The sequence below is a fragment of the Mustela erminea genome, chromosome 15 (assembly GCF_009829155.1).
Source record: "Mustela erminea isolate mMusErm1 chromosome 15, mMusErm1.Pri, whole genome shotgun sequence".
Classification (NCBI taxonomy): Eukaryota; Metazoa; Chordata; class Mammalia; order Carnivora; family Mustelidae; genus Mustela; species Mustela erminea.
The window spans coordinates 8941757-8966010 of record NC_045628.1 but is presented as its reverse complement, the minus strand read 5'-3'; the positions used below and the strand labels follow the sequence as shown (position 1 = coordinate 8966010).

Sequence of the window (24254 nt, the reverse complement as noted above, 5' to 3'; positions counted from 1 at the left end):
TGTGGACCAGGTTACCTGTCATGTACACCTGTCATGTTCTTTCTCAGTGGATTGTACACAGCAGGCATGTTTCTTGTATTTGGCTAGTAAATGTCTTGCATTATTGTCTGCATGGAATTGGGAGTATGGCCTTAATATAGGTCTTTAGACATACATGTTTTAAAAGGGTTTCCACAATAATCAGAGACTCCTCCCTGAAACTCGAAATCAACAAGCAGTTGTTTTTGTAGTTGGGGCCTCTGCTCATACACAGAGGATCATTTCCCAAGATGTGGCAAACACAGAACAAGATGTAAGGACTTGATTACTTTTCTCAGATCATTTACATTGCAGTGCACCATTCCTAAAGGAGAGCTTTCCTCCCATGGATGTGGGTGCTGACTCATCTCTGATAATGGGTATATAACATTTTCAGCTGAATGAGAAATCCCCATTCCATTCGGAACTGAAAATGTTAATAAGATAATTTACATATAGCAACATTCTGATCCATATGATATTAAATATTAATGCATTTTTTTGCACGTATTCGGGTATTTTTTTGTATAGATGCAGGTGTGCACATGTCTGTGAACTATTTTATTTTTCTTTAAAAACTTCACAGAAAGCTTGGATCAGAGTATAATATTAAAAAGTGTTCAATCACTTCTCGGCCTTTTGGCTATCAAGTGTAAAAAGTGTTCAGATGCATGGTTTAGCAAATTTGGTACATCCACCTCATGGTATAAGATGATATAGTCATTCCCAGTGATAAGCTTTAGGAGATTTTTAGCGTTGGAGAGGACACAAGGTTAAGGTTAAATGTGAGGAGAATACTAGATACAAAAACAGTGTAAATGGGCAAATACACCACAAGGGCTTAAAGAGATACTCTAGTATTAGCAGGGATAGGGTAGTGGGGCAATAGGTGGTTTCAATTAGAACTTTTCCTACCTGAATTGAAAACACTTGCCAACTTTGCCCTAAGGGAAAGGAATCTGGGTCAGGATGTGCAGGGTGGCAGTATGTGTTTTCAAGAGCTTTAAGACAGTTGACAAAGCAAGGGACACACTGCAACAGATTGTCAGCAGTCTTCTAAGACAACTTTTATAATTTTTGCATTGGAAATGAAACTCAAAGGAAACAAAAGCGGAAGTTACTGGGGTACCAATTTAGAAAATGTTATAATCCCTGAAAAATGCAGCAGAATTACACTGTCAGGTATTATTGGAAATAATTTAACTTTTGTTTGCATATTACTGTATATTTTATGGGGCTTTGATTCCCCCATTCTGTCTCAGAGCCAGAATATATTTTTTCTTTTTTTTTTTAATTTTTATTCATTTAAAAAAAATTTTTTTCAGTGTTACAGAATTCACTGTTTATGCACCACACCCAGTGCTCCATGCAATACATGCCCCCCATAACACCCACCACCAGACTCACCCAGCTTCCTACCCACCTCCCCTTCAAAACCCTCAGCTTGTTTCTCAGAGTCCACAGTCTCTCATGGTTCGTCTCCCCCTCCAATTCCCCCCAACTCCTTTCTCCTCTCCAACTCCCCATGTCCTCTGTGCCATTCCTTATGCTCCATAAGTAAGTGAAACCATATGATACTTGACTCTTTCTGCTTGACTTACTTCACTTAGCATAATCTCCAGTCCCGTCCATGTTGCTACAAAAGTTGGGTATTCATCCTTTCTGATGGAGGCATAATACTCCATAGTGTATATGGACCACATCTTCCTTATCCGATCGGCCGTGAAGGGCATCTTGGTTCTTTCCACTGTTTGTCGACTGTGGCCAGTGCTGCTATGAACATTGGGGTACAGATGGCCCTTCTTTTTACTACAACTCGACCATTCTCTTACACCATACACAAAGATAAACTCAGAGCCAGAATATTTTGAGGAGAATCTTAGAGATCCCAAATTACTCAGGGCAAATCTAGGCACTGTCATTGCAGAAATGCCAGCTGTTTCTGAGGGGAGGTAAAATGACCTTAAGTGCCTTGACTTTGTTTTTACAAAGACTGTCCACCATTAAACCCATATCACTGCACTAGCCCGTAACCTGCCATAACGCTACCCTTAAGTATTTGTCAGGGCGTATAAGGGTCAAACTCACTGTCACTCAATATGGAGCTAACACTGGTTGAGAAGACTATTTATAGAGGACTCCATGAAGAAAAGGCCATTAACTGTTTTTTTTTCATTGGTTTTTGACCTTGTTATCTCAGATTTCCTTTGAGTTTGATGAAAGCTATGGATTTTTTCCACAGAAAATTAGACGAAAAAATATATTACAGAGTCTGGAAATTTATAACTCAACCTCCCTGTTCTGTCCCCCCTCACACACGTACTCAGATCCTACCCGTGAACCTCATATCCGTGTTCCCTTTCTGGTGTTCTGACACTTGTCCTTAAACTAAGCCAGCCACCTTCAGAAAGTCATGCTCCTGTACCGTACGCATACTTGGCCTCTGTGGAGTTACTGAGGAAGTCACTCAATTCTATATTGGTGTTTTGATACAGCGATTGAATGTTGAGTCATTTCATACTGATGGTGGTTGCAGGAAACTGATCTTGGAATATGTCCGTGTATTTGCTGTGAGAATGATGTTGATTCCTTCATTGTTTCATCCTTTGGCAAATATTTGTACCTTCTTTGTACCATGTAGACTGTAGAGAAGCCATTCCATGAACTCTAGACTGTGGAAGCAAGTGTGAGAACATCTGAGCCCATCTCAGAAGCATCAGCAAAGATTTCGTTGAAGGATCAGCTCAAGTAGCAGAGACTGTAGGGACAGGGTTTAGGGCAGAGGAGAACTGACGTTGGAAGATGTTGGAGGGACTGCCAGGAATTTCAAGTATCTGATGGGCTGGATGAAAGAAACCAAGGACCTCAGAGATGATTGCCAGGATGGATACCAGCCCGTTTAATGCTTTCAGGAACAAAAGTGCCGCTCTGTCTAGCAGATGGGGAGATCTGGTGGAATACATCTTAACCTGTTAATCTCGCTCCTAATTCCATCTGATATGCCACGCGTTTTCTGTTTGTCTCATTTTCCCCACTAGTGGTCAGTCTCCTGTATTTTCCTATATTGTATGTCTTTTTTTGAAATGCCATGTATCGTTTTAGCCCCAGATTGATGAGCGTATAATCAAACAAACAGTTTCAGAGATCCTTCTGTCCCAACTGTCATAGTTATGAGATAGCATTTGTAAGAAATGCTCTCTCTATTCTGGTGGGCTTCCATTAACTCACTGTTGCAGTTGTGATTGACTTTTACTTGTTAAAACAGTTTTTCTTATCTAGCAAATCTGCACAAAGACCCAATAGCTAAAAACATAATGTTGACTTTTAAGTAATGTGCATTCCATTTATGATTTTTATTTTAGATTTATTTAGCTTTAATCAGATACTTCATAGTATTTGGGCTATATATTTTAAAAATTACAGCAGTGATAACATGGGGAAAGAACAAACAGGAGGATAACCATAAAACTATGTAGAAAGTACTTTTGTAAACGATGTTTGCCTGAGACTGTTAAACTGTGGGAGTGGGACACCGTCTATAGTTCATCTAGTTTCAAGGAGCTGCACACACTGTTGGCTTCATGAAACCAATTTTAAAAGAAGCCGAAAGGAGTAAGGTCTAGGCTGTATGTCATAATCATCCTGAATTAGTCTAAAGCTGGAAGCTAAGCTTTGGTCTAATTTCTTAAGTGGCTAGATGGTTTTCTGCCTGGAGTTTTGTGGTGGACGGTGTTCCTAAAGTCCTTCATACATGCCTTCATTTAAAGGCTGGTCCTTTAAGCTTCTTTCCTAATCTTTACTGGTGACTCTGAAACAGCGGACTCAAAAGCTGGCAGTTACTGTGTTTGTGGTGACAAAATAAACAAAGTAGTAAGAAGGTACCTGGTAAACCATACAATGTTATTTTTAGAAAGCCAAAGAAAATAGATAAATTTCACTATCTGTTCTCAATTTACAGAGCCTGCATTGATTCAAATGAAGATGGGGATTTGAGTAAATCTACAGTATTAAGAAACTATAAAGAGGCCCAAGAATACGGTTCCTTTGGCACAGCTGAGATGTTAAATTACTCTGTTAATATATATGATGATGGAAACCTGCTCTCCATTGTGACCAGTGGAGGTAATCTGTTTCAGATTTACTAGTTACTGACATGGTAAGGTGTTGCTACTATAGCCATAAAGTACCCTTATAGAGAATTTAACTCAGCAATTCTATCTAAAGAACTAGGTATGGGATAATAAATAGGATTTGATCCCCTTAGTAAGGTATTGTTTTCTCTAAAGTCAAAACCATGTAGGATCCATTCCAAGAGTACAGCATGGTCCGGCCACCAAAAAGAAAAATCAGTATAGGGGCGCCTGGGTGGTTTAGTGGGTTAAGCCTCTGCCTTTGGCTCAGGTCATGATCTTGGAGTCCTGGGATCGAGCCCCGAATTGGGCTCTCTGCTCAGCAGGGAGCCTGCTTCACCCCCCGCCCCTGCCCCCTGCTCTGCCTATTTGTGATCTCTGTCAAGTAAATAAAAATACTCTTTTAAAAAATCGGTATAATTCATTTGATGAAAATTCCTTTGGAAGGAATTTTACTTCCACATACTACCTCTTAAGCAGTTCACCTCCAAATACAAAGTCAGGTAAAAAGCTCCTCATGTGGCATTCAGTGTCACTTCAAAAAAGTTGGGAACTATCCAGATATCCATTAACAAAAGAACAGGCTAATTTAAAACTGTGTAGTATTCATTGTGGAATATTATATAGCAAACAAAATGAATAAATCTACATATAGCTGTATTCATAAATCTCAAATACAAAATTTTAGTGAAACGTGCATTGATAAAACATTTGTGTAAAATTGTAAAACATGCTAAATTATACTATACAGTATTCATGGATGTGTGTTTGTATGCTAAAGAATATAGATGGAAGGAATATACACACCAGCTCCCGGACAGTGGTTACTTCTAGGGAGGAAGCAAGGACGGCTTTAACTCTTATCACTCCCCGTCCCAGTCTTACTGAGTTAGAGTTGCGTACAGTAAACTGCGTGCGTATACACACGATTTGGTAAGTTTTGATAGATGTGCGCCCAGGAAACCACTATCCCAGCCAAGATAATGAACGTAGCCGTCACCCTGTAAGTCTGCTGGTCTTCCTTTCTCATCCAGCCCCGTCTGCGCCTGCGGCCCCAGGTAGCTCCTGAACTGCTTTCTGTCTGTCCAGGTTCTGCATTTTCTGGAATTTTGTATAAGTAGAAGAGTTATGGCATGAAATTCATCCCTCTTGTTATAAATTGCTTGTCCCTTAGTGCTGGGTCATATTTCACCGTGTGGCTGCACCAGGGTTTATTTACCCACTCGCCTGTCGGTGGACATTTGCATTGTTCCAGCATTTGGGTCCAAGTCTCTGAGTGCGAGTATGTTTTTGTTTAATTTGGACTGGTTTCTAGGAGAACTGGCTGGTGTGGCAGGTACGTACTTAACCTTTTAAGAAACATAGTGGCTGCCCCCGTTTACCCGCCCCCAGCCGACTGCGAGCACCCCAGAGCTCCACATTTCGCCCGTCGGACTGGTCGCTGGGGGTGGCGAGTAGTTTGGGGGGTGGGTGACATTCAAATCCAGCTGCCCTGTTTTCCATTGGAAAAAATAAGAAAGGAAGAATTGGTAGCCCTGGGTCCATATTCTTACGTGACAGCAGTTGTCTAGAGCGTGGGACTCTGAGCGTGGCAGCAGACAGAAGGGTCATGCGCTCCCATTTCTTCTGGGACTACGACGACTCTGTTGTCACCCAATCATTAGGGCCAGTGCCAGTAGGTGTTGACTGTTTATCTGACAGTAGTGGGAGATTTCTGTCTGCCCATGTCTTTCAAAAAACTTCTTCACTTAAAAAAAGAAACCCTGGCTGTTTTGTTTTGCTTTTGCTTTATTGATAATATGATATACTATAGAAAAGTATGCAAATCACAAATTGTATACACATTGAATTCTCACAGAATGGTTACTTTTGTATAACCAAGAAATAAAACCTTGTCAAAGCCCCATCTTGCCTCTCCCTGAACACGTCTACCCTCAGTCCTCTCAGAGTTAGATCTGGTCCTGATGTCTGTGACTGCATTAGTTTGAACCACACAATAATAATGAGGTTTTTATAGGTCAAAAATGATCCAATAGGGGCACTTTCACATAGTTCAACCCAAGGTGAGGTGTTTCCATTTACATGGGGTTATAGATAATCCTTCTGTTTGTGAATTCTTTAGATAAACTTAATTTTGTGTGCATCCGTAATGTTTAGAAGTAGTTCCTGTTTATTGTTATATCATATTAATCCACAGATGCACCATATGCCTATTTACTATTGATGGATCTTGGGATTGTTCCAAGTTCTGAATTCTGCAAGCGATGGCTGCTGTGAATGTTTTTGCTTGTATCTTTTAGCGTACCTGTGCGCTCTTCGTTGGGTGTAAGGCTAGGAGTGGAATTGCTGGATCATAGGGTACACCTGTGTTCAGCTTTCCACAATGCTGGTCTCTCCGGCCAGTAGCGTCAGTAGCGTCGGAGTGCGTGCGCGCCCTCCTGCGTAGCTGCCTTTGTCAGCCATAAAGGGGCAGCTGTTCTGAGAGCGCGCTGAGCCGGCTCACTGTGGCTTTGATTTGCCTTCCCCCGATGACTAATGAAGTTGGACATCTTTTCATATGTTGATTTGCTACTTGGTTATGCCCTTCTGTGAAATGCTTTTTAAGTGTTTTACCCACTTTTCTTCTGGGTTCTTGCTCTTGGATTGGGAAGCGTATATTCTGGATATAAGCTCCTGGTCAGTTGTGTGTGTTGCAGATACTGTCGCCTCTGTAACTTGCATTGTGCTTTCAATGAACAGGACAGAATCCAGGGTAGCAGGATAGTATATGTAGTTCAGAAAGTTTTGTGTTTTATGTGAATTATTGATGGGACTTACTAATATACAGGTAGGGTTAAAGTGAGGGAATATTTTTATTAGATTATTTTTATCATGCTTAATAGTATGTAAATTGAATGATTAAAACTTTCCTGAAAATATGCTGTCGTGTTCCCCTCCTTTCGCCTCTAGGAGCTCATGGAACCCATGTAGCTAGTATAGCTGCTGGGCATTTTCCAGAAGAACCTGAACGGAATGGTGTGGCTCCCGGTGCTCAAATTCTTTCCATCAAGATTGGTGATACCCGACTGAGCACAATGGAAACAGGCACGGGCCTTATACGCGCTGTGAGTGTTGGGGAGGTGTTGATTTAGAAGATAAATGACGGGTTACTGTGGATAGTTCTAGGTTTACGAAGTGTTCTTGACTTTACTAAGAAAATATTGGACTGTATTTGGTATACTGGGCTTTGTTTTAGGAAGCAAAAACTCTTAATGCAGTTTTAAATTATTTTTATTAAAAATTATTAAGATGTAATTTTTAAGAAAATATGGAAATATTATATTATACTTCTCGTTTCTGTTAAGCCCCCTGGCACACTATTTTGAGATACTTTAAAAAACCCCAAACCGACCTTTTAGCCAGCTTGTTTCATCAGTCTAAGAAGAATTTAACTTACAGTCTGCATTTCATTTTAATATATGAATTAGATTTTACTTTAACTTCAGTGATTTTAGAATTTAGTAAGAACCATTCCATTCTGCACATGCTATTTGTGTTTTTTATTGACTACTTATTATACTCTGTGTCTCTGCTTTTTTTTAAGTTTTCCAATTTAAAAGTTGAAAGTAACATACACATTTGGATTTGAAATAGAAGATGATTGGTTAAGAAACTGGGATTCCATGCCTTTATTTTACGGGCCAATCTTTCTATATAAACTGCTGCCTAAACTAGACTCTTCATCTTTTTGATAGATGATAGAAGTCATAAATCATAAGTGTGATCTTGTCAACTACAGCTATGGAGAAGCAACTCACTGGCCAAACTCCGGGTGAGTGTTCCCGGGTACTTAGCCGGGTACTGAGTGTGTTTATAACTGGATTGTCCACCACAACTGAAAACGAGCAGTGCCACGCGTAGATGACAGTGTGTGTCTCGTGGACCCCCAGCCCCTGTTCCCATCATCCTGTCTGTGATGTTGTGATTCCCTCATAGCCAGGAAGACTCGCTGGCCCTTCCCTCATTACAGGCCGTTGCTTACAAGCGGCCTGGACTCTGGCAGGTGCACCGACCTGACAGAGCGCTGGACTGGCGGCAGCCTGCCGACCTCTGCGGTGATCCCACCCGGCCTCCTGAACTTATTATTAGCTGCAGATGCACACTCACGCTGCACTCAAGTTCGTGCGGGAATCTCAGATACTCACTCAGTATCGCTTTCCATCATCTGCGTCTGCTCTTTCACTCCCGTGTGGCCACTTATGCCCCCTTTTCTCCTCGAAGACCTTCCGTGACTTCTTTTCTTCCCTCAGCTGGTGTTCTCACCTCTTCCTTTCCCAGAGAAGATTAAAGCCCTCCTAGGGGGCTCCTGACCTTCCTACAACCTACTCTAACCCCTTCTCTGCCTTCGCTTCTTGTGTAATAAATGAAGTGTCTGCGGGGGCGTCTGGGTGGCCCTGCTGGTTAAGTGTCCAACGCTTGGTTTCAGCTCAGGTCACGATCTCAGGGTCATGGGATGGAGCCCCGCACTGGGCTCTGCGCTCAGCACAGAGTCTGCTTGAGATTCTCTGCCTCTTTCTCTCCCTCCCCTTTACCAACCTGCCCATCCCTAACCCCCCATCCCGCACTCAAACGTGCACATGCACACACACTCTCTCTCTCTCTCTCTCAAATAAGTAAATGGATAAAATCTTTAAAAATTAAAAAAAATAAGTGAAGTGCTCGGGGTTAAAAGTCACTCATGCAACTGGTTATCTGGTTTGCCATTTCCTGTCCTTAAAAGCTGCCCCCAGACAGACAGAGCGCCTCCTTTCACGCCGCTTTCCCTCGTTCTCCCAGCGAGCGTGGCTGGCGTAGTCACCGTTTCCGGGGCTCCTTGGTGCATCTTGATGTGTGTCGCACGACTCCCTGCTTGTCTGTGTCATGCTGTCCGCCTGCTGCTAAATGCAGTGGCTCAGCCTTGAAGTCACGTTACTTCACCTTTTTTTTCTTCATGATAATAACTGACATGACTTCATTTCGTGTGTTTACACTAAAGTGACTCCCAGCGTTCCCGCATTCGCACCCGGCCCCCCACAGCTGCCTGTCACCCAGTTTCTGAAGCTCGTTAATAAAGCCCTGCCAGAATGACAATATTACCAAGCCAGGCCCTATAGTTGCGGTTTTCAAATAACTGCGTTTTCTCGGAGGACTGGTCCTGGGTTTCCTGTGACCCATCGCTTTCTTGCCCTTGTGGCAATGACCCTGTCGTCCTCACTCATTTCTTTCGTGAATGCAGTCTTGCCCTCTTCTCTTGCTTCAGTACCTTTTTTACCTAAGTGTGTTTCTTTCTCTCTTCCTTTGACGTTCATCCTTTTAAGGTCATCTTTCCCTAATAGTTTTCCTTTCACTCAGGATTGGGGTGTTCTTGACCGTGTGCCTTTTTTCTGTTGACGGCGTTTTCTTGAGGGTTAACTCCATCTCCTTTATTTAAGACCAGTACATTGCTTGTTTGCTGTCAGCTGCTGACCAGAGTCCGCATTTTAAATCCTGCTCCGGAGTTCTTCCTGTTGCCTTAGTTCCCCTTCACTTTTGCCACTAATCATAAATACACGTAGGAATTCCTCTGCAGAATCATTTCTGAATACATGATATTAAGGGGACGGTGCAAGTCAAACTATCTGTTCCCCACTAGTCTAATCAGTCCCTGCTATTATTTCAGTATTTGCTTTGAGTCCTTTGTGGTTTCTTTTGCCTACATACATTCCATGTGCAATCTAGCGTTCTTCCCACATGACCTTGGTCTCATGACTCCTTCCTGACACTAAAACCCAGCTGAGGTCTATCTCTTGGCTTGGCTGTGTCGTGTTCCACCAAGGGTGGATGTGCCAAAGTGTGCTCAGCCGCACGTTCGAACAGTAATTTATTATACACACCGGGCTGGGAACAAGGCTGAGCCTTGACAGTCTGTGAATGTCCCGGCTTCTGATGCACACCTCTCACTTGTAGCCACTGTTCAGTTCCTCTACGTAGAACGCATAGTTTCATTTGGTCTTTATGAAAGCCGTATTTGGAAAATCCCTTCACAGTGTAATCGTGTTTTGAAAAATGTCACTGTTTTGTGTGTTCAAAGAACTTCTCTGTCTTTCAGGAGAATCTGTGAAGTGATCAGTGAAGCCGTGTGGAAGCATAACATCATTTACGTCTCAAGTGCCGGGAATAATGGTCCCTGCCTTTCCACAGTCGGCTGTCCCGGTGGAACGACATCCAGTGTCATAGGTTAGTGTCCTGCTCTAGAAACACACTTGTTTAGCTGTGAAGTGTGTAAACTTGGCGATTCGCAGACCTGTACCCCTGGGGATAAAAATATATGATTATAAAAAATTAAAAAAAAAAAATTGGAAAAAAAAAAAAAGAAACAGACTTGTTTGAAAACAAGCAAACAAGAAGCTCCACGAATCTGATGCTAATTGTATCTCTACTGTATGCAAGCCCTTGTGAACCTTGAGTGTGTGCCCTCAGGCGAAGCCTGGTGGAGAGCCGCTGGCCTGAAGTGGACTAGGGGAGGAGGTGTAAGGCAGGGCCAGGGCCAGTCTGTGTTTGCAGAAGTGCAGTTACTCCCAATTCAAGGATCCAGGCGAGGCTTTCTGAAAGAAGCGTGCCAGTGAGGACTTAGGTGAGTAGAAATGAACAAGGAAGGAGTTTTCCAGACTAAGTGAACAACGTAAACATAGATACTTGCCTCACTTTTTATTTACAGTATATGACTATTTATTTATAATATAGTTTCCTCCTTTAATTTCTCTTGGGACATGCAGAGAGAATCAGATGTCAAGAAAGGGAGCTTTACTAATGAGAGGAAAAGCAGTTGAAACACATTTACTCTGTGAACGTGGCTTCTCTTCCCCTCTTTGGTCCGGAGGGTGAGATGCTGTGTTCGTTTCACGGTACTCAGTGGGGAAGGTGCCCGGCGACAAGAGTGAAGGGAAATCAGAATGAGCTGCGACGTGATATGAACACGATAAAATTAGCTGTGGCTGCCAACTTGTGCGAAAACACCCACAGAACATAACACCCAGCCCTGCTTTTTTAGTACGAGGCATGAATGAGGAGGGTGATGAACTGAGAGAACAAATAGATAGTAACTGATGATGCCTGCTAGCATTTTTGCCTTTATTTCTAAGTTTGAGAGCAAGGTAAGGCTAAAATCTCTTCCCATTTGTAATTGGATACGTGACAGGAAATGCTGTTTGGTCCCAAATAATTTTTCTGGTGTGTTCATCAATAACTGCTTGAATGTATACATATTATAGTAATTATTAAAGGCTTACAGATATGTAATAACATTTGGGTATCCAAGTTTAGAAAACTGGTCCTTTAAAAAATTTAAATAACTGTGATCTTAGTTTATAGGGCATACTATGGGCATATAGCTTCTGAGTCTCAAGCAAGGTGTAGCTTGCTTTGTGTAATTTAAAACCTCGAGCTGAAGTGATTCCGTTAAATCGTGTGTTGAGACAACAGTGCCTACCGGTAATCTGTGCTCTGTATTTCAGTTCTCTAGATACTTTAAATACACAAATTAAAATGAAACAGAAAATAGGACTGAAAGGTACATGAAGATCAAAACCTACCCCTCTGCCACAGTACTCAGTATTTTGGCATTTTCTTATCTCCAGACTCACTGAAAAATGGAAACTACCTTGTACAAAATGATTACAGTTTAATGTGGCCGCACTGTTCACCTAAATCCTCGTAGTTCATGTATTTTCTCCAGTCTCCTATTCTGCATATATGTACAATGTTGTAAGGAATTAGGAGCCGGCGGGCCTGGATTCTAAGTCTCCTCTCTGCCAGTCACTGTGCACTTAGTACATTTTTTTCAGCCTTTCCGGGCCCTGTTTCCAGATTTCTAGAATGAAGAAAGTTGAGTTTGGTCCCTATAAGTCTGTGAATTTAGAGCCTTTTTGGCTGCTCTGCCTTTACATATTTATTGGAAAGACTGTGGCATGTTAAATATCTTTGCTCTTTGTTTTTACAGCTGTTTCGGGTAAGAGGGATACTGCCTACTTTATGGGTAGAATTTTGGATACAGTGGTATTTAAGAATGAAGGCAAACCAATTCCCTTATTTTCCTAAAGTTATATTTTATAGTTTAAAACACATTTCTTTTTTTTTTACACACACAGTTTTAGGTATGTGATTATATTTAATCTACATGATAATCCTGGTAGATGTTTTTATATTAAAAACCAAAGTACCTAGTTTAATGTCTGGTACATAGTAAACTTTCCTTGCTTACTAAATTTTCTTTCTTTCCATTTATGAACAAGGACTGTAGTATAGGATGATTGAGTGATTTGCCCACGGTCACATAGCTGAGTGAACAGTGGATTTAGAAATAGGACCTAATTTTATTTCATTTGTTCATGATGAAATTCATCCCACAGGTGTTGGTGCGTATGTTTCTCCTGATATGATGGTTGCTGAGTATTCGCTGAGAGAGAAATTACCGGCAAATCAGTACACATGGTCTTCAAGGGGCCCCAGGTAGGTTGAGAGTAGTACGTGGGTCTTTTGCAACTCGTGGTGGGGAGGGACAAAGTTTTGGTAACTTTACCAGGTACTTTTTGGTTTTTACTTTTCAACATTTTCATTTTGAACAATCTAATTTCAGGGAAATGTAATTAAAGGAATAAATTAGATATTTTATTGTTAGATATATGACATAACTGTTCTGAGTATAAGGTTAGAAAAATTGGGACACCTGGGTGGCCCAGTTGGTTGAGTGTATGTCTTTGGCTTAGGTCATGATCTCCCGATCCTGGGATTGAGCCCTGTATCGGGCTCCCAACTCAGCAGAGAGTTCGCTTCTCCCTCTTTCCCTCTGCCTGCCACTCCTCCCGCTTGTGCTTGCTCTCTCTCTCTGTGTCCCATAAACAAACAAAATCGTAAAAAAAAAAAGGCGGGGGACGATTAGAGAAATTGGTTGGAATCAGGTCAATGTGGTAATGCCAAATTTAATCCTCTGAGTTATAGATAGCCTCTACTCTTTCCTAGATAATTTCTTTTTTTTTTTTTTTTAAAGATTTTATTTATTTTATTTGACAGACAGAGATCACAAGTAGGCAGAGAGGCAGGCAGAGAGAGAGAGAGGAGGAAGCAGGCTCCCCGCTAAGCAGAGAGCCCGATGCGGGACTCGATCCCAGGACCCTGAGATCATGACCTGAGCCGAAGGCAGCGGCTTAACCCACTGAGCCACCCAGGTGCCCCTTTCCTAGATAATTTCTTAAAAAAATAAACTTATTTCAGTAGTTTACTATAACTGTTACTGAAACCATCCAGGCTATAGATCTCCATGTGGTTCATCAAGCCTTACCTATATCAGCACCATATACTGCCCACATCAGCCTAACTAATTGCTTAAAACTCCACATCTGAATAAGAGTGGCCAGGATTCAGAGTCAAAGCTGGCAATATTTTACAAGTTATAGATTCAGTTAATAAAAGTATTAATTATTAAATTTGTTGATTCTCTTCTAAGATTGATTTTGAAACATTTTATCTATGGTCAGTATAAGCACAAAGTGTCAGAGAATGTTTAAACCACCATTGGTTTAATGTTTAAATGTTAAACATTTAAAGAATTTTTTTAAAGAAAAATGAGTTCATGAATTATGGGGGAAGCTTGGATTAAGGAGTTACTGATTCACATCCAATTATTCTAGGAATTGAGAGAATTTGTTCATGTTTACTGTGCCATAAACATAGAGTTTTATTGCAAATACATGGTGTAATTATTAGGTTTAATTATTAGGGTATAAAACATTGACTAGTGATCTCTGAATGGAGCATATTCTGTGTACTATTTGAAAAATCCTCAAAAAAAAGAAAAATCCTCTTTGTCAGGAAAGACTGTCAGACGTACAGAATTTACTTGACTTCCTGGTGTTTACAAGTATGGCACAGTTCTTAAAGACAGATTGCCAAATACTGTCTACATAAGCATGTTTTGAATTTTTATTATATACTGTTAGAAGAAAAATATCATTAGCTTTTTAAAGGAAACTTACATAATGCTTATGTAAGTTTTTAAATAAGGAATATGAAAGGTATATGTAAGGAAATTTTTAAATTATATATTATGACTTTTTTAGAGTAGGCTTCACGCCCGACATGGACTTGAACTCACAAACTGAGATTGAGTCACAGCTCTACTGACTGAGCCAGCCATGCACCCCCAAATTTTATTTTTTAATAAAAATTATATATCATGGAACCCTTTTTAGGGCACTTACTAAATGCTTTTGATAATCACTAATAGAGTGGCATAAATGAATAAAGAGCAATGGAATGTAGTCATGTAGAATTTATGACTCTTCCAGTTACAAGATACCACGTGCTTATGGTGAACGTTGTTAGACAATATAGATGGTGCAAAGAAGAAAGTAAAAATTACCCTAGAGGCACCTGGGTGGCTCAGTGGTTAAGCCTCTGCCTTCGGCTCAGGTGACAATCTTAGGGTCCTGGGATCGGGCCCCACATCAGGATCTCTGCTCAGCGGGGAGCCTGCTTCCCCCTCTCTCTCTGCCTGCCTCTCTGCCTACTTGTGATCTTTCTGTTTCTCTCAAATAAATAAATAAAATCTTTTTTAAAAAAAATTACCCTAAATCTCATTGTCTATGATGTGTTTGAGTGACATTTTGGTGCACATTCTTTTAGGCATTCTCCTGTGCGTAAATGGGAGATCACACTGTTCAGGCACCTTTGTAACCTTTTGTCACACAGTAATACTGTATGAAAATCTTTACAGGTCAACATATTTTTAACAGTGTTTAAGATAGTCACTAAACGGTGTGCCACCAACCCGTTGCAGGAGAAGGATCTGATTTACATTGCTTTCAGCTCTCTGTGACAATCTGAAACCAAATTGCACTAGTGTTCTTAGCCAGTGAGAAGAGTAGTCCAGTCAGTTGGAGAAGAGTGGTGGGAGGGAGAGGCCAGCAGCTTTTGTGGGGAACTTCCGGCCACTCTTCAGGGAGGACGAAGTTAGTGGGTCGTCATCTTATTCCTTTACTTGGGGCGGAGGGCAGAGCTACTTTTTTAGAGTAGGCTTCACTAAAATGTTCGGTGACTAAAATGGTGATGTGCTGTGTGGACATTATCTCATTAGCCCTATGGAGTCAAGAGCCCTCAGCGAGGGGCACTTGTGGACTTGAGCCGTCCAGTATGACAGCCATGAGTCACGTGAGGTTAGTCTGAATTGAGATGTGCTCTAAGTATGAAATGTACATCACGTATTTAAGACTAGTACCAAAAAATATATAAATTAACTCATTTTTTCTACTGATTACATATTGAATTATATTTTGGCTATTTTGTGTTAAATAAAATACATTATTAAAATAAGTTTTATCAGTTTCTCATTCGCTTTTTTTAAATGCGGCTGTTGGAAACTTAAATGCCCTCTGGGGGCATCTGGATGGCTCAGTCGATTAAGCCTTGGGCTCAGGTCATGGTCTCACGGTCCTGGGATGGAGCCCCGAGTTGGGCTCCGCATTCAGCAGGGTGTCTCCTTGTTCCTCTGCCACTCCCCCGTTGAGCAACGCACACACGCAAGCGCGTGCTCTTTCTCCCAAATAAATTAAATCTTTAAAAAAATATAAATGCCCTCTGTGTCCCACATATTTCTCTTAGACGATGCTAGAACTTTAGACAAAGGCAAAGCTTCTACTTATTGCAGACAAGACAAGGTGGATTGATTCATTAAGGAATCTAAGCAATGACATTTATTTATTTCCCTCCAAAAATATACCTGATAACCTTTTGCACTTATATAAACATACAAGATTCTGTTCTCTTTTAAGGAAGATAATTGCTACATAATGGGGAAATAGCTGTGCTGGGTTTTTTTTTTTCTAACTAATTGCAATACTGCAAATTATCCACGGTATTGGACTCTAATATATGTGACCAGTGGCCTTTTTTTGAATGCCCATGTTTATCCGGTTCTCACCTTCGTAAGCAAACTTGAATGGCTTTTCATTCAGTGCTGATGGGGCCCTTGGAGTAAGTATCAGTGCACCAGGCGGAGCCATCGCTTCTGTTCCCAACTGGACATTGAGAGGAACTCAGCTAATGAACGGGACATCCATGTCTTCTCCCAATGCATGTGGAGGCATCGCCCTGATACTTTCAGGTAAGGACATTGCTTAGTGCTCTACGCGGCCTGACTTACTACTGTTTCTAAATTCCGGGAAACAGATGGTGAATTTTCAGTGTATAGCATAACGTGCGGTCAGGCAGTAGCCATAAAAAATAATTGAATAAATTTCTCTTACCTTATTGGAGACAGATATTTGTGTTTTCTGAAATTCTCATGGTAAGAAAATGTGTGGAATTGGTCATGTCCATGTTTAAGATGGAGAGTAATGGTGTGATAATAAGGATTTGGATGTGTGGTCATTCATTTAACAAATACGTTTATCTGCTGTTAATGACTCTCAAGCATTATTTTGGCTCGAAAGTACCTGCCCGTGTGGAATTTATCATAGCTGTGGAAGACAGACTGTGAGTAGAATTTAAAAGGAGTTTGTATCACATGTTAGAAGGCAGTGACTATGCCGTGGGGATGGCTGAGTTGGGAAGGGAGGTGGGAGTTTCCGGGGTGTCGTGCCGGCGCCTCGCGGGATTGAGCAGGGGGCGTCGGCATTGACCAGACCTCAGTTACGGTCACCAGGTTGTTGCCTGGCGGAAATTCCGCCTTAGGAACCTTCCTCTCGTGAGGTCCCCGGACTCTCTGCCTTCATTTCTGGTTTTCCTGACCCTCCCCAGATCCCTGCTCCTTGCTCCTGTCCTTCTACAGCTTAGTCTCTTCTGCCCAGAATTCTTTGGTGCCAGTTTTGGGCCTTGCAAACCCCTGTGCATTCTGGTAAGATGAGACTCCTGCTCCTTCCCTGATAGAGCATCACCTTCTTTCGGATTCTCACTGACAAAATTGGCCACTTTCTTGATTGACCGTAAAGCACCATAGTTTCATGTTTGTTTTGTTCATTTCTTACAATATCATAAATGCGCATGCAGTTGATGAACTCTGGAGTGGACAGGAGTGCGGTATTCCTCATCTTTTCTCTCTAACAGTGTTCAACACAGTTGACAAGTGGGTGGCTTCCACATCTTTCCCACAGAATAGTCACTCCCATTCTGGCTACTCCCGGCATCACCCAGGAAGCCAGTACCAGTCCTGGGATTCAGTCTCAGAGATGCTGAATTAATTGAGCTGTGGTCGGGCCTTGGCATCTTTTTTGCTGGTTCAGGTTCCCTTGGTGTCTGTAGCAGAGCCAGGTTGATTAGTAGGCGGCGACCCTATTTGACCAGCTGTGTTGTTAAGATTCTAAGTAATCTCCACACCCAACGTGGGGCTCAAACCTACAACCCCAAGATCAAGAGTCATGTGTTCTACCATCCAAGCCAGCCAGGTGCCCCCTTGACTAGCACTGTTTTTAAAGAAAATGTCATTTGAATGCCTTCAGGTATCTGCTTCACACGTCTCCATCACCTTTGCAGAGCGCTCGCTCAGTAATGCCCTTATGTAATGCGCGTGCAGCGATTTTTGTTTAATGAAATCCATGTGCTATGCCAGCAGTTTGAGTCAGGCTCTTGTAGTTCAGTTTTTCCAAAAACATTAAGAAATGAGGGTTGAAACACAGGATGTTAAAGCCAGAGAATGTACATGTTATCTCTGCTGGTGCGGGGGAAAATGGTTTCAAGGAGCAAACTCTCTAATACTCCTTTCTTGCTTTTGCTTTTTCATTTCAGGTCTGAAAGCTAATAACGTTAACTACACGGTTCATTCAGTCAGAAGAGCTCTAGAAAACACTGCAGTAAAGGCTGACAATATAGAAGTATTTGCCCAAGGACATGGTATTATTCAGGTAGTGTTGTTTTTATGAAAAATGGATTAATCATCAAGATTCAGTCTTAGCTATTACTGGATAATATTTCCTATTATAATGGTGATTGAGTTTATCTAATTTTACATTATATGACCATAATAGTTTCTGAACTGGTAAGCAAAGAGGATATGAAATCCGATTTTGTAGTTAAGTCAAATTAGTTTCAATAAGAGAGAACTACAATAGACCTAAGACGTGTGGAGGGCAGAAATTCGGAGCAAAGATGTCGAGGGCAAAACCTGTGACTCTCATGGTGTATGGAGGAGTTCCTGACTTTGGTCACTTGGGGCTAGCGGTGTGGAGCTGGGGTGAGTGGTTGGGCTGGTGTTTTGTTTGAAAAGGTAGAATTGCCCTCTTACTTGGGGTTACCATGTTTAGAGGCAAATGTAGAAACTAGCTTTTCACCGGTACCTTTTCACAACCGAAATTAAACTAGTAATTTATAGCAATGTTTTCTTGACCCAACCATTGATACTTTATTGTTTGTGTTCTTTTAATTAGGTCGATAAAGCCTATGACTACCTCGTTCAGAATACATCATTTGCTAATAAATTAGGTTTCACTGTTACTATTGGAAATAACCGCGGCATCTACCTCCGAGACCCTGTTCAGGTGGCTGCACCTTCAGATCATGGCGTTGGCATTGAACCTGTATTTCCAGAAAATACTGGTGAGTAATAAATGGACTTTAAGCTGAAGTGCTTACATTTGTGGTTTGAGTGAATACTGTGGTATGAGAGAAATGCCATTTGAGTTCATGTTCTATAGAGAAACATGAATCGACAATATTATTTTAAAATCATACACAGTTTAAGGGGGATGGATGTGGTGGCAAAGCAGGGATCCCAGTGTCCTCACCGCTCGGCCTGGTAACCGCTGAGGAAAACAGTAGCCTGGGCTGTCAGTGACCTAGGGCTTTACCGAATTTGAGGTAGTCAAATGTCCAGTTCCTTTTCTTTACCACTCTTACTACTTGGGTGTAAGAGAGAGTTTTGGTTGGAGATTGGGAAGTAGAAGCAGCCAGGGAGAACCACAGCTCAAGGAGCTGTAAGCAAAGTAGTCACCACTGCGCGCTTGGCGTCTTCCTTTCAGTCAGATGCTGTTATCTGCGTGCAGTGATGACAGATTCTCACGAAAACGCCTTATTTTTAGGCTACAGCCATGTTGGATAAACGTGTGCACGGGTCACAAGTGCCCTAAGATGTAGGGAAGGTTCTGTGACTGCTTTACTTAAGCTGTGTTTTGGAACCCCAGGCCCTAGTACATTTTACAGCTGATTGAACTCATCTGCTAGATTTTAGGAGAGGATTGAACTTTTTTAAATGGAAGAAAAGGAAAAAAGTACTAATCTTTAATTTTTGGTCTTTTTCATGCTAGAAAATGCCGAAAAAATATCCCTTCAGCTCCATTTAGCTTTAACTTCAAATTCATCTTGGGTCCAGTGTCCCAGCCATCTGGAACTCATGAATCAATGTAGACACATCAACATACGTGTGGATCCCAGGGGCTTAAGAGAAGGATTGCATTACACAGAGGTATTGGTGCATCTTCACTGCTACTTTCTAAATACTCTTTAAAGCGTGTAAAAGTACCTGGTGTGGTAGGCAGTCCGTTTCCCCGTCAGTCTGAAATGGTCAGGGGTGGTTATGCATGCACTCGTTTATGTGCTGTTAAACACGTGACCCAACGCCAGAAAAAATGGCATCAACTTGTGTTGAAGATCTTTACGTTTTAATGTCAGATTAACTTACTCTGTGAATAGGTGTCACTTTTTTTTTCTCTCGTAAAAGTGTATGGCTACTGAAACTTACTCTCTTTTCAAGGTCTGTGGCTACGATATAGCATCCCCCAATGCAGGTCCTCTGTTCAGAGTTCCAATCACTGCCGTTATAGCAACCAAGTAAGTAATGAGGTGCCAACAGCTGACTGTCACGTGCGATTTTTTAATGGCTATTTATGGAAATAGTGTGAACTTTTAAAGATGGATAGAGCAGAATCAGGTAGCTGGGTTTTAGTTTTGCTTCTTGCTTACAAAGTTCAAGGTGCCATGTGGTCTTTCTATTGCTTTTTGACTGTGAGAATCCCAGAGGCATCTCCCGTGCCCTGTGCCTGCACCAAAACTCCATGGAGCTGACGGTGCCCCCAGCTGCCTGGCCGTGCGCAGGACTGGGCAAGATTACTTCGTCCCTGTCCCCTCCCCCACCCCCTCCACCATCGTAACCCCTGTCTGTGGGATCACTGTTTTCTCTGGGTCTTGCACTTCTCCTGTCGGTTTCCAGACTCTCCCTTCCCATCTGGTCTTCCGCCCCAGGACCAAGGAACTCTGCTCTGTCCTACTGCTTCCTGTTTAAAGTATATCCTGCCCAGGATCGTGCTCTCAGATAGCAAACAGCGGTCCCCGAGAGCCAGCATTTCCTGTCACCTGCCCGCCAGACTGCACCTTTGCACTCGGTCACTGGTGCCGGCACTCGGGCTTCCTCAGGCTGGCTCGTTCCTAGTCCTCCCCGATGCAGGGAGGCCCTTCCTGCTCCTTCATGGCGCGTCGTACATGCCAGTGGCACCAGCTTGAGCCCGGACGTTGTCAGGTTCCGTTTACCCCACGTGTGGGGTTACTCAAGGCGCAGGGCCAGTGTCCTACCAATTCCTCCATGGAGCCCGATATACAGCATCTTCAGAACGAACCGGACTGTGCAGTAGGCGAAGGACGAGAGTGAGATGCGAGTCCCGAGGACAGCCGGGAGTCCTCAGTGAGCGGCCGCTCCCCGGTGCGTGAGCTGGAAAGCAGTCATCGCGCAGCACGTGTCAGCCCGTAGGAAACGCGGGGTGAAACTCGGGAGATCAAGAGTGATGTACCCATGTGGAGAAATTGTAGAATGCTGAAATTCTCAGGCAGACTTTCCCTGAAGTCCAGTAGGATATTAGACGATAATTTTTAAGATTCATTAATCCGCTGAGATATAGTCTCCTTCAGGAAGCTTTTCCACGCACCAAGTACCTTTTATGTCTTTTCCACGAACACTTCCTGTCCACCCAGAGCATATCACTTTAAATGTTTCTGGTGGTTTTCTGTCCTCGTGAAACTGGCCAGGGCAGCGGAGAATGTTGTATTTGTATATGTTGTGTATGTATTTGTGTTATATGTTGTATGTAGTATTTGTTGTCTGTTGTATTTGTAGCTCTTAACAGTGCTTCATGTAAACACTAGGTGCTCATTAAGTGTTTGTCATACTGATTAGAATTTGTCCTTTGCATATTCTCTAGTTTTCCGTAGTAGAATGTTACACGTTTGACCTTTGTGTGTCACTGGTTTCCTACAAAAGTGCTATGAAAATAGTTTTCTTCTTTCCTTTGTCTTTTATGGCATGAGGTGTTCTGGAGCTGTACAAGGGGTTTAATGCCAGTCTCAGAGCTGGAAGACAGTATCAGTGACACGAAACATTACCTTTGATTTTAATATTTAGGACTCACGATAGTTCAGATTCTAATAGGGAAATCCTGTGAATGAGGGAGCTGTAAATTGTGTCTTTTAGACAAATTGTAATATAGACAAAAGGAAAAATAATCTACACTGGGCTATCCAGAACTTATATCACTGCTGACATGTTGCAAAAATGAGATAATGTTGTGCACACTGTTTTGTGACCAACTTTTAAATCCCTGTGTTTGTTTCTGATCAACGGGTAAGATCTAGAGTACCAGTGGGCTCGTGATAATAAAGCCTTTTTGGGTGACAGCTTCTCATTTAGCCTTTTTTTTTTTTTAATTTTCAGAGTAAATGAATCATCACATTATGATCTAGCTTTGACAGATGTACATTTTAAACCTGGTCAAATTCGAAGGCATTTTATTGAGGTTCCTGAGGGTGCGACATGGGCTGGTAAGTAACATTTGAGTCTGTCCTGACCATTTTCTTCATCTGCCTTCTATCTCTGCTAGGATTATGACCACAGGACGTTTGTATGTCTCTAATCTGTGCTTTTGTCATAACAGTACTATATCTGACACCCTATATTTGCTGTTAAGTTTGAAATATTCTAAGATCTCATACTCCTTTGCACTGGTTCTTACATCAAATCATCCAAGTTATCTGAAGATGTTATAATATTCAAGGTTTTAACTTAGTTTAGAATAATACCTTATCTGTTAATGATCAGAGTCAGAGTTGTATTGTTGAACAACTCTGGGCTACCTAATGCATTTAGGGCCCCATGGAATTGTCGAACAGTGAGCTCTGATAAAATGTACATGAAGAATACTAAAGGAAAATCTATGATTAATTAATATTGAATCTGATATCTTTTCAACAGTGAATGCCAGTAATTATAATGCTCTAATTATGACTTGGTTGGTATTGAAAATAATTAGTTTTTTTAAAATAGGAATTTATAGAATAATCTGGAATGGATGTAGCTCAGAGCTTTCAGCAGTCAGATTAGAAGTGCACCGGGGGAGAGGGAGGACATGGGAACATTGTGTTCAGAGGGTCTAGACTTTGACTTACAAAGTAAGTTCGAGGACTCTTATGTCCAGCATAGTGACTGTAGTTCACTATTCTGAATTATGTGTTTGAAATTTGCTAAAAGTCAGATCTGAAATAGTCTCACCACCAAAAAAAAAAAAATTGGTGTAAGTATGCAAAGTGATGGATGTGTTAACTAGCCTTACTACAGTAATCATTTTACAATGTCTATGTATATATCAGATCTTCGCAGTGTACACCTTAAGCTTGCTGAACATTATTTGTCAGTTGTGTGTCAGTAAAATGGGGGATATAAAGCAAAAAAAAAAAAAAAAAAAATGTACTACAGATGTATCCTATTTCAAATAATTAGAAATACTGTCCTAACACTAGATTTTTTATTCTTAGCAATTGATTAGGTTCACAGAGCTCTGCGCCCACTTGACCTTGTGAACCAGAGACGTAAGCCTTGCTTTAAGTTCCCTGTATTAGAGTGGGTGTGCATTAGATAAGATGCTGATTCTGCTTCACAGTGATTTTGGTTTTGTCTCCAGCTTGGTCTCAGAATAAAGCTGAGGATGTGTAGTTGATGGTCATACTTTCTAGAAGTAGACAGGAGGGAGAGACTAGGAAGTTACCACTGAAACTGAATAAATAGACACGGAATTTAGGCATCCTCTTTTATCAGGAATTGGTTGGTTTCTAGCTAAAAGCAAGTTTCCCCATAGCACAGAGGGGCAAAGTATTATAAAAATGACCTGATTAGGGTCATTGTGTCCGTCCATGGACACCTGCTGTTCCGTGGTGTTTGGAGCATAGCGGTTGTTCATTCTGATACTGATTTGTTTATCTTCCTCCCCTTTCATCGTGATTAATGTTTTGTCGACTCTTTGTTTTTAAGGAAATATGCGGATTTCTTTTGAATGTATCATTTTATTCTTGAGATGTTGCATTTTAAAGAGTTGGAATGCAAACAGCCATGTGTCCGTTTACAACTTGGCTTCCTCCCCTCATTTCAGAAGTCACCGTGTGTTCGTGTTCCTCGGAGGTGTCAGCCAAGTTTGTTCTTCACGCGGTACAGCTCGTGAAGCAAAGAGCATATCGAAGTCATGAGTTCTATAAGTTCTGTTCCCTTCCAGAAAAAGGAACACTGACTGAAGCTTTTCCTGTCTTAGTAAGTTTTTAATTACCAATTTGAAATCCTCAAAATGATTTCTTTCTTTGATTTTTGGTATGGGCTAAACCTGAGTATTGGAATTTGATTTCACAGTTTGTATTCAGACTGTACTGGGGCTGAATATTTTTATTAATGCTGAATAAGTGAAGTAGGAAGGTGGGTAGTCTCAGTGGGATACTTGAGACCAAGTCGGAGGTAAATATGAATCATTTGAACTCTTCAATAAACATAGTCAAACGAAAGTGCTGGTCTGCTAGATTGTGATGGCTTACACTGCAAAGCTTGATTGGAACGGTTTCCTTATCACACAGGAGATTATTTCCTTGTTTAAGATTGTTCTGCTTGTTATTTTATTAATGCCCAGCTGTCAAGACTGCTGGAGGCTGTTCTGCTGTCTAGGTAAAGCTGCCACTGCTTCCCACCAGAATGGTCTCAGTGTGGTGGGTCCCCACCCTTTCCTGGGCTGTATTCTTCCTTCATGGGAGTGGAATGCACTGATGTTCTTTCTTTCTTCTTTTTTTTTTTAAGATTTTATTTATTTATTTGACAGAGAGAGAGGT

At 41.6% G+C, this 24254-nt stretch overlaps 1 protein-coding gene across 6 annotated transcripts in view; it reads left to right on the top strand.

Moving 5' to 3' along the window:
• The window catches only part of TPP2 (tripeptidyl peptidase 2), a 69938-nt gene that overhangs the window by 20341 nt on the left and 25343 nt on the right, over positions 1–24254 (top strand). For all 6 annotated transcript variants that reach the window (XR_004279089.1, XR_004279090.1, XM_032314464.1 and 3 more), the window contains exons 6-17: positions 3977–4140; positions 7098–7252; positions 7883–7959; positions 10255–10382; positions 12554–12653; positions 16154–16302; positions 17922–18037; positions 18560–18728; positions 19436–19593; positions 19882–19958; positions 21829–21935; positions 23537–23691. Coding sequence is in view for 4 of the 6 variants with exons in the window: in XM_032314464.1 (XP_032170355.1) it covers positions 3977–4140; positions 7098–7252; positions 7883–7959; positions 10255–10382; positions 12554–12653; positions 16154–16302; positions 17922–18037; positions 18560–18728; positions 19436–19593; positions 19882–19958; positions 21829–21935; positions 23537–23691 (1555 nt within the window). In the remaining 2 variants the exon portion in view is untranslated. The remainder of the gene's footprint in view (positions 1–3976; positions 4141–7097; positions 7253–7882; positions 7960–10254; positions 10383–12553; positions 12654–16153; positions 16303–17921; positions 18038–18559; positions 18729–19435; positions 19594–19881; positions 19959–21828; positions 21936–23536; positions 23692–24254) is intronic.